The sequence below is a fragment of the Henckelia pumila genome, chromosome 4 (genome assembly GCF_033568475.1).
Source record: "Henckelia pumila isolate YLH828 chromosome 4, ASM3356847v2, whole genome shotgun sequence".
Classification (NCBI taxonomy): Eukaryota; Viridiplantae; Streptophyta; class Magnoliopsida; order Lamiales; family Gesneriaceae; genus Henckelia; species Henckelia pumila.
Window position 1 is genome coordinate 125,208,626 of NC_133123.1, and position 9,767 is coordinate 125,218,392.

Consider the following 9,767-nt stretch of genomic DNA (forward strand, 5'->3'; position numbering starts at 1 on the left):
TGTACGAGCGACAGGGACCTGAAGGAGGGAGCAACATGGTCAACCCTAAGAGCATACCCCACAATATTTCAGCAGGGAATATGCTCCACACGAGGATCGAACCCGCAATGCTGGGGAATCTCTTCTCACGTCACCTCGGGCCTTATCAACACATCTATGCCCTGTGGGCACGTGTCGCAATATTAATGGTTTAGGGCAATGCCCATGGGCTAGGGTCCAAGGAACCATTTATTTGATATATATGAAAATCATATCCTCAAGTTACTTTCTACAATATCATGTTAGCAAAGGCAAATATAGGTTACAGATAAAGACCTTAGGATACACAAGCACTAATTACTAACATTCAACATAACAGTTATTGCACGAGATGCTTCACTCTCATTCCGCAGTCATGGTGAGACCAATATTCCTTAACTAGTTGTCCGAACAATGAATACTCTCTTTTCATTAGCTTCATCGGTTCATCATATTCTGCTAGTTTACCTGTATGACACGGATATGAGTTAAATTTATTTCAAAAAAGATAGATGTGTATGACAAGTAGAAAATTATGAACTACAAATACATATATACATACCTTCACTGATGGCAAGAACCATATCACAATCCATCACAGTTGGTATTCTATGGGCAACAGTAATAACGGTGCACTCCGCAAATTCTTTCCTGATAACCTTCTGCAAGATCATGTCGGTAGCATTGTCGATAGATGCAGTTGCTTCATCGAGTACCAAGATCTTGCTTCTCCTCAATAAAGCACGCCCCAAACATAACAACTGGCGTTGCCCCACACTCCAGTTTGAGCCATCTTCTAAAACTAAAGTTATATGTTTTTTTTAATGTCGTTCAAGAAAAAAATGATCGTATCACTAATACCAAATATAGCTTTTAATATAAAGGAGGCAACTGTTGAAAACGAGTCAGAACAATTGCTCTCAGTATCTAGTTTTGTTCTCCATATCACGTGACTAGGGATGTAAACGAACCGAACTCTTCGTGAGCTATTCGGAGCTCGGCTTGTGAAAAAGCTCATTTGGGCTCGTTCATTAAACTTATCGAGCCGATCCCGAGCTTAATTTTGAGCTCGGAAATATTCACGTGCCGAACTTGAGCTTAAGGATGTTCGGCTCGCTAGCTCGCGAACATGTTCGTTAATAAGCTAGGAAGCTCGAGCTCGGCTCGTTTAGGTGGCTCGTTTAGTGTGTTAGCTTTGGATTTATGATTTAATAGTAGGTTCAGTCAACATGTACTTTATTAATCGAGTTGAATAAGTTTGATTCATACAGAATTTTATTATGCACTACAAACAAACTTGTTGTGCTTTGTCTTGTCTTTCATTTGGCGTTGGAATAACTTAATTTGATGAACATATATATTATATATGATTTTTTTGCTGAAACATTTCAAAACTATATCCTGTATTTAAGTTTGCGAAGATGCTTAATTATTGTTTTTTGAAATTTTGGGCGGGAGTTAAGCTAGGAATTGAAAATGTGATTTACATTAATGACAATGTGTTTATTTGATTTTTGGGATTAATCGGTTTGAAATCTCGGTTTTGGTGTTCAAATTGAAGTTATAGAATTTTTTTCTTTAACACCAAAAAGTCACTTTTTAGAGACGTTTTTTTTTAAAAAAAATTATGTTTTTCATTTTTATTTATTTAAAAAAAACTTAATTTTAGTTTATAATTAATTTATAAAGATGTATTGTATTGTATTTAGGCTTCACGAGTTCGAAAACGAGCCCGAGCCCACTTAACGAGTCAGAATACGAACATGCTAAACGAGCTAACGAGCCTGAAAACCATCTCATTTAATGAGTCAAACTCGAGCCAGACTCGTTTAATACGATAAATGAGCCGAGCCCGAGCCTGAGCCTCAACATATACTTAACGAGCCGAGCCCGACCCTAATACTTTTCGGCTCGTTTACATCCCTATACGTGACAATCGAAATGAGGTGTTTGACTTTTATATGGCTATGCTTACGTAAAAAAAAATGGAGGGAAAATTGCATATACAACCCATTGAAATCCCGGGTTCGTTGATAACATCTGTGAAATTTTTTTGAACTAATAACCACATGTGTAACACACACTCTAACTTATAATTTATTCAAATAAAATTGACAAATTTCATCTACTTAAATAAATAATTAAATTAACTTTTTTTATAATTCTATATTTAATTGAACAAAATAATCAACTTGTAATTAAATAACTATAAAAATTATATATATTTATCTTAATATCAGTTACATGCAAAATATATTTTAGTAGAAAATTGTGTTGTTACATTAAATTAAGTAATAAATTTAATTATAAATAAAATTTAATATGTAAATTAATTTAATTAATTGTATAAATTAACTTAATTAGAAATATAAGTTAATGTATTGATGTTTTAATTAAAATTTTCAATAAAGAGTGTTAGAAGAGCTCATTCAGTTTGAGGATAATTTAGACATTCTTATCGAAAACACTTGGATATTCGCAACTAATAGTGTGTTCGTACAAAACATAGCCAAAAGGATGCGTTTGCTACGGATATAGAATCATAAGGGGTTATTAGCTCAAAAACATTCATAAGGGATTATCAGCAAATTCGAGATTTTACTGGGTGATGTATGTAATTTTTCCATAGATGAATGCATACCAAAAAAAAAAAAAAAAAAAAGGTTGTCCTCATGCATCAGGACTGTTGGTATATGAGATTTGGCTAATAATTGATCACTGAATTCTAACAGATTTAAAAACATTTGAGTTGTGTTACCTTCTACTATAACATATGTTTAGCAACAGATTATCAATCCATTCACTTACCAAAAGAGTCTAATCCATTTTCCTTCTCCTGAACTGTGTCTTTGAGCCGACACTTTTCAAGAACCTTTAGTTTCAATGAAACAAGAAAAAGAGAGACATTGTTATGTATTTTTATCACAAGACTATACTTAAAAACAATCAATTTCATGGATTTAACAAAAATATTATTTAATCTACGAAAATATCTGGAAACAAATCAATGCAAAAATTACCTCCCAGAGTTCCTGCTCTGTATGCTGATAAAATGGATCCAAATTGTACCTCACAGTTCCATTGAAAAGAGTAGGGTCTTGAGGTATGATTCCGAACCGAGACCTCAAATCATGAAGCCCGAGTGTTGATATATCAAGCCCGTCTACCAAAATCTTTCCCCCTGCAGGCTCTACTAGGCGAAACAAGGCGCTAATGAGTGTAGTCTTCCCACTTCCTGTCCGGCCAACAATGCCAATTTTGTGTCCTCCTTCGAATGTGCAACTAATCCCGTGTAGAACAAGTGGTGTTTCAGGTCTATATCTTATCTGTTTCCCATAAAAATCACTATTTAGGGAGAATGACATACTTTTTAAGATTAGAACTAACTCAAGAAATGTTTACCTTCAGATTTTGGATCTCTACTTTACCCTCCATCGGCCAGTTGACAGGGGGTCGATTCTCTTCCATCACTTCAGGTGCCTCACTTGGTATGTGCATATACTGATCAAGCCTTTCTACTGAAACGATGTAGTTCGATAAAGTGCACTGGCTGTTCATGGAAAACACGAGAGACACATTTAACGAAAGGCCATAGGTCAAAGCCATTCCAATAAATCCTGCAACCAAATATTAAGACCAAAAAAATACCTTAGTCCATGAATGTAATACCATCTGAGTAATTTAAAAGAGAATATTTTCTCTAGTTTACATTATCATATCATGTATAGGGTGTAACAGTAAATCGTTTTAGGATCGAGTTTTTGAAATTTCATTGGCTCGGGCACAAGCTCAAACAAAACAGTTTACCTCAAGCTCAAAAAATAAACTATGGCTCAAGCTCAAGCTAAGGCCAACAAGTTTTATTTGAAGAACTTATCCGAGAACTCAGATACTGAGTTTGGCTCGCGAGCTACAATCTATTAATGTGATCATTAATAATATTTTAATAAAGCTTGAGTTGGTGATAACAAGCTCGATTGAGGTCATGTGGAACAAACCAACACGCGTATGAGCCAGGCCGACTCATTACATAACACCTACCAGGGCTAAAAGTTCCAGATGGAAGTAAAACCATGCACAAGCCTGCAAATGAAAGAACAACTGCACTAAGAGTTTCCAGCCGTTGGATCAACCACTCATTTGCCGAAAAATAGTGGAAATATGGGCTTCCATTGGTGTCTATCAGCTCAAGATTCTTGGTGAAAAAACGATCTTCTTCTTTGAAAGCTCTTATTGTAACGACCCCAGCCACAGACTCGGCAACATGATTTGCTACCAAAGATTTTGTAGTTCCATTAATCCGCATGAACTCTCTGGCTGAAGAAAAATAGTATTTCTGTAAATGTGCAATTCAAATCATCTTCAGTAATTGGCATTCCACAAAGAAATATGAGGACTAAAATCAAATTTTGGCACGTTATTTTCGATTTATTTTTGCTAAGTTCTCCTAAAATGAGAAGTTTAACGAGAAGATCAGAACATTTGAGCTAAAGTATGTCTGTACTGATGACAGTTACCTGCAAGCGAATGGCGAAAAAGATCATTGGCATTGAGACAAACAGTACTTGCCATGTGATAACAGCCAGCGTCACCAGGTTCATATAACAATTCATGGTCGACACCGATGTGAAAATCAAGCTAAAAGGAACGTCTAAATCAACTATGCTCAAATCGGAAGAGACCTGTGTGGGTAGCAATTACACCAGACAAACATCAGTATCACAGGAGTCACGTTCAGTTGTCTAAGCCCACGCAAGCTAGACTGACACTAGACAAAAAACTCCTCTAGGAATATTCAACATCCATTCTCATTTTATGAAAATGATTATCCAAATTGAAAGAAAAGTTCATTGCATGGTAGTATGAAGTGAAGTTAACAAATTTAGATGACTTAAACCAATGAAATCTTTACCCGGCTCAGTATTCTCCCCAAAGGTGTAGAGTCATAAAACAACATTGGTGCACGAAACAGAGAAATCAGCAGTCGCGAAAATAATGCCCTTGATGACCTGATGTTCAAAACTACCACGAATACTATTCGACAGAGTAAAAATACTGATATCATGAGTCCAATCAGCGAGTAAACGATTATCAGTCTCAGCTCGCTGACATTTTGAGTATCAACATTTGCAGCCATCCAAATGCTCTGAATAAACTGGCCTAGCATGTACACCAGGTGACATAGAGCCATCACAGTGTAGAAAACAAATCCTTTGTTTTGCTTCAAGTAAATAACATACGGTTTGAAGCCCGTGTCCCCGACTTCTCGTTCTTCTTTCTTAATCAACTGGTCATCATTTTCGGATATTTTAACTTTCGTTTCTGCATAATTATTCCGAATTTCTCTGGAGGAAGATTCAAGATGTTGGGAAGAACTGGTGTCCGAAAGCCTCTCGGAACCAGCGGTTTCTTTGTGTGCATTAACAAGGTCTTGAAATTCTTGGCTTGAGGCCAGCAACTGAGAATAAGGAGCCGCATGCAAGATTTTCCCATCTAACATGAACTGTTCAAAAGAAAAGGATACTTTTTAACTATTTTTCTCGTTAATCATGAGATTTATCATCAAATTTGAGCAGGATTTGTGCAACTAAAGTAAAGGAAAATTTGGTTTCAACTAAATTTCTATGTTGTATAATGAGCATCGATTCTTTATTGTTTCAGCACACATTATGCATTGCCGCATCATATGAATTATTATTATTTTTTGCAGAAACAAGTATTTAATAAAATCCAACATGTTTCACAATTAAAAACAAGTTTTAGACAAACAAAATTTCCCAAAGAAAAACTCACCAAAATAGAATCAAATGCAAGAAGAAAATCAACTTGATGAGTCACAAGCAAAACCGTCTTCGTTGAGAGGGCTTCGATTACATATTCCTGCCAAGATTCAAACCGAGTTTTCAGCATACAATGTGTAAAACTAAATTAAAACTGCAATGAGAACATTATGCTAACCTTAAACAAACTCAGAGCAGTGTGTGCATCAACAGCACTAAAGGGATCATCCAAGAGATATATATCAGCATCCTTATACAGAGCACGAGCAAGCTGAATCCGTTGTTTTTGGCCGCCGCTAAGGTTTATCCCTCTTTCTCCTATCTCAGTGAGATCACCATAAGGTAGCAGCTCAAGATCTTTAAGTAGCGAACACCTATATAGTGTATCTTGATATTTGTTATCATCGAAGGTAGACCCGAAGAGAATGTTTTCTCGAATGCTTCCTGATTGAATCCAAGCCGATTGAGAGACATAAGCAATTGATCCATGCACTTGTACCTAAAATATGTTAAGAAAAACAGATTGCATATTATCATATACATTCAAGATTTGTATGAGGTGAATCACTTTTGTGAACTTCCATGCAAATAAGCTCATTCATTGCCACAGTGAGGCATCAAATCTGATTTTCCTCTCCTATCTCACTCATTGTTGTAAACCATGTTTTTGCCCCGTGTGAAGTGGAGGAAAAGAAGGGAAAGTACTCACAGTGCCAGCTGTTATCGGAACCTCTCCAAGAATGGCAGCAAGAAGAGTCGACTTCCCTGAACCCACCTCTCCACAAATCGCAACCTTGTCACCAGGTTTAACACCCAAACTGATGTTTTGAAGAGTCGGCCTGGATGGATTCTCATCCCACGATAGATTAGCCGATTGAAACGAAACACTGGTACCGATCATGCACGACTTAACTCTAACACTGGCGGATTCCAGCTCAGGAGCTCCCAGAAACTTTGCAATCCTGGAAAACGCAACTTTTGCCTGAATAAACACTCCAATAACATCAGGAATACTTTTAACTGGATCCTGTACCAGCCGTAAAGCCGCTAAAAAGGTGAAGACGCTCACAGAAGATAATGGGACACCAAGAAAATAGCAGGCAGCAAATGTAGCAGAAGAGACTAATATAGGGGACAACCAGAAAACAAAGATGTTGCAAGATTTAGACTGCTGAAATGCCAGTATGCATCTCTCTTCAGTGGCCCTCAGCATTTCTATCACTTCCCGAAAATGAGTTTCCCATGCATATAATTTCAATACCTTCATGTTTAGAATAGCCTCGGACAGCTTCTTCAACCTCTCGTCCTGCGCCACCATAAGCTGAGACTGAAACTTATGTTGCAACTTCCCAAGCGGCGAATTGCAGACAACGGTGAGAATTATAACAGTCAATGATGCAATCGTCGCGAGTCCAACAGCTTGGAAGAGGATGAGGATTGCAAGACAGAGCTGCAGGCTTGTAGTCCATATCTGGTGGAACCAAAAAGGGAATTCCCCGATTCGATAAGAATCAACTGTAACATAGTTAATTATCTTGCCACTCGAGTGGTTCTGTTTAGCCAAATTGGATAATCTCAATTGCTTTTGGTAAATGACTGCAGTGAGTAGGGATCTAACTTTAAGACCAACTAGTCTAGACCTGAAATACCACTGTCTTTCGGATATCGATTCGAACATCTTTGTCAAGAAAAGCACTGCAACCAATATGTATCGCTCATATTTGAAACTTTCTGTTCCTTCAGCAACCTTTATGAAGGCTTTAAGCAGCAAGGGTCCGGCGGATACAGTCATCACTTTGAGTAGCGCAAAGAATCCGGATATGATTATTTCTCTCCAGTGGCATAACACAATGGTCTTTAAGATCTCGGCTTCAGTTAATCTATCTGATTGTCTTCTTCTGTTCAATACCTCCATGTATAACAAGTAGCACGACTCCGCTCGATCATCCACGCGTAAACTAGGCATATCTTCATCCGCAAGAGTTTTCTCTCTTCCCATTTTCATCAATGGATTCAGCCACCAAAACGTGAATTTACTCAAAAAACTAGCTTTTGCCAATGGACTCAAACTGCTACCTGAATAAGTTTTACAATCATTATTGGCTGATCCAAGTAATGGATCGCGAATGTCGTTGTCATCACACCCTTCATGCCGATAACCTTTGTAAGTGCATAACAGTAATAAACAAGATCCTATGAAGCAAACTACATCCAGAGAGATCTGAACTGTCATCTCTTTCCGAAAAATAGCTAGAAAAAGCGAAAACCCGCAAGTAATACCAGAGAAGAGGAATGCAAGAAGTGATAGAAGCCTCAACCAGGCTAGTCGAAACCGTGTTCCTAGCAAACTAACTATCAATCCAGTTAACAACCAAATTAATCCATGAAGCATGAATGTTAGCCACGAATGAAGAGGTGCAATCTCTTGACTTTTTCTCAACTTCTCTTCCAAAATCCAGATACCAAAAGATAGATAGGCCAATCCAAGAAAACCATTAAAAAGGGCTGATACTATCTGCAAACTCGATACATGGCACGTAGAAGCACTCACATTTAAGGATTTCAATGATTTCTTGAAAACTATAGTGTATAAGATCATGATCAAGAGCAGGATATCGAAACAAAGAATTAACACATGAGCGGTGCAAGAAGAAGGGGGTGCTCGAAAATTCGAATCAGCGCCACAAAACACAGTCCATGGATTCTCCATCTCTTCCCTAGCAACTTGTTAGGCCTCTGAATTTTGATACAAAATCAACAATTCACATGATCTAGTAATAATAAATGTATTCAATGAACACAGTCAACAAGTCATAACAAGGAAACCATCAGACAGAAAAGAATGAAAAAACACTATGTTAAACACTAAAACCCAGAAGTATATACGCAAGTGCATGTTGAAATATCATGATGATCTGGCAATTTATGATGAAAATACATGAAAAAAAGTACGAAGTATTAAGGCCTATTAAAACAGAAATTCAATGAAAGTAAGTACCAATAAATTAATTCTGAGTCTGGCACAACAATGACACTTCATCATTCTTTACTGAACCACATTATACTCGATCGATCACGATATACTTCGAAAAAACAAACTGTACATTCAAAGTTCATGTATATTTTTTTAGGATATTCAAGTTAGGAGCATGCCTATCTAAATCTTAGTTGTAAAAATGTATTTAAATGGTAGTTTTGTAATCATGAAAGCTCTTAATTAGTGACAGGTACACTATAAAGTATGAAACAACGTACACAGCAAGCAGGTGGGGGTCGGGGAAACAAGAAGTGAAGATATTTTGTGCAACATAGCTTTGTGGAGACCTTTCAAGGAAACAAGATCATTGGCTATGAAATTAAAACATTTTGACACAACAACAAGGGCGGAGGTAGGTGTTAGGCCACTCGGGCTTCAGCCCGGGTGGCCCAAATTTTTTTAAAATTTTTTATATTGACAAAAAAATTTTAAAATGAATTTTAAGTGTTATTTTTGGGCTAATGTTATACTAGCCCGGGTAATTCAATTAAAAAAAATGAAATATTCCACTTTTTAGTTCTCAAAACTAGTCCAAAAAATAATAATGAAACTAAAAATGAGTTGTTTTTTATGTTTGTCCTTGTCTTAGGGTCATATTTTTCACTCTCTATCTTCTAAAGTTCTCTGACATTATAATGTTTTCACTTTTATAAAGTATATATCGACCAAACAATTATGCAATTTGTATATTCGCTGAGAAATATTTAATATTTTTGTAATTAATTTTGAGGCGATTTTTTCTGGTTTTTTTAATAAAAAAAATTTACTATTTTTTCTACAAAATCGGTGTTTTCAGCTTCTATGAATTTTGAATTTTTCGCTAAAAAAATTTAGTCCGGGCGGAGCTGAAATCCTGGATCCGCCATTGAACAACAAACGAATGATTATGGATCTTTCAAAGTAAAACGTACACACCTCAAACATTAATGCTT

The 9,767-nt window shown here is 36.6% G+C and overlaps 1 protein-coding gene across 1 annotated transcript; it reads right to left on the minus strand.

Annotated features, from left to right (window-relative positions):
* Positions 1-260: 260 nt before the first annotated feature.
* On the minus strand, positions 261-8,948 carry LOC140860179 (ABC transporter C family member 10-like). Its single transcript, XM_073263034.1, has 12 exons — positions 8,797-8,948; positions 6,508-8,534; positions 5,977-6,297; positions 5,812-5,898; positions 4,931-5,521; positions 4,536-4,700; positions 4,060-4,354; positions 3,421-3,635; positions 3,039-3,344; positions 2,827-2,890; positions 581-820; positions 261-486 (listed from the first exon to the last, which is right to left on the minus strand). Exons 2-12 carry the CDS (start codon positions 8,506-8,508, stop codon positions 359-361), a joined length of 4,413 nt encoding a protein of 1,470 aa, XP_073119135.1. The 5' UTR covers positions 8,509-8,534; positions 8,797-8,948; the 3' UTR covers positions 261-358.
* Positions 8,949-9,767: the final 819 nt, after the last annotated feature.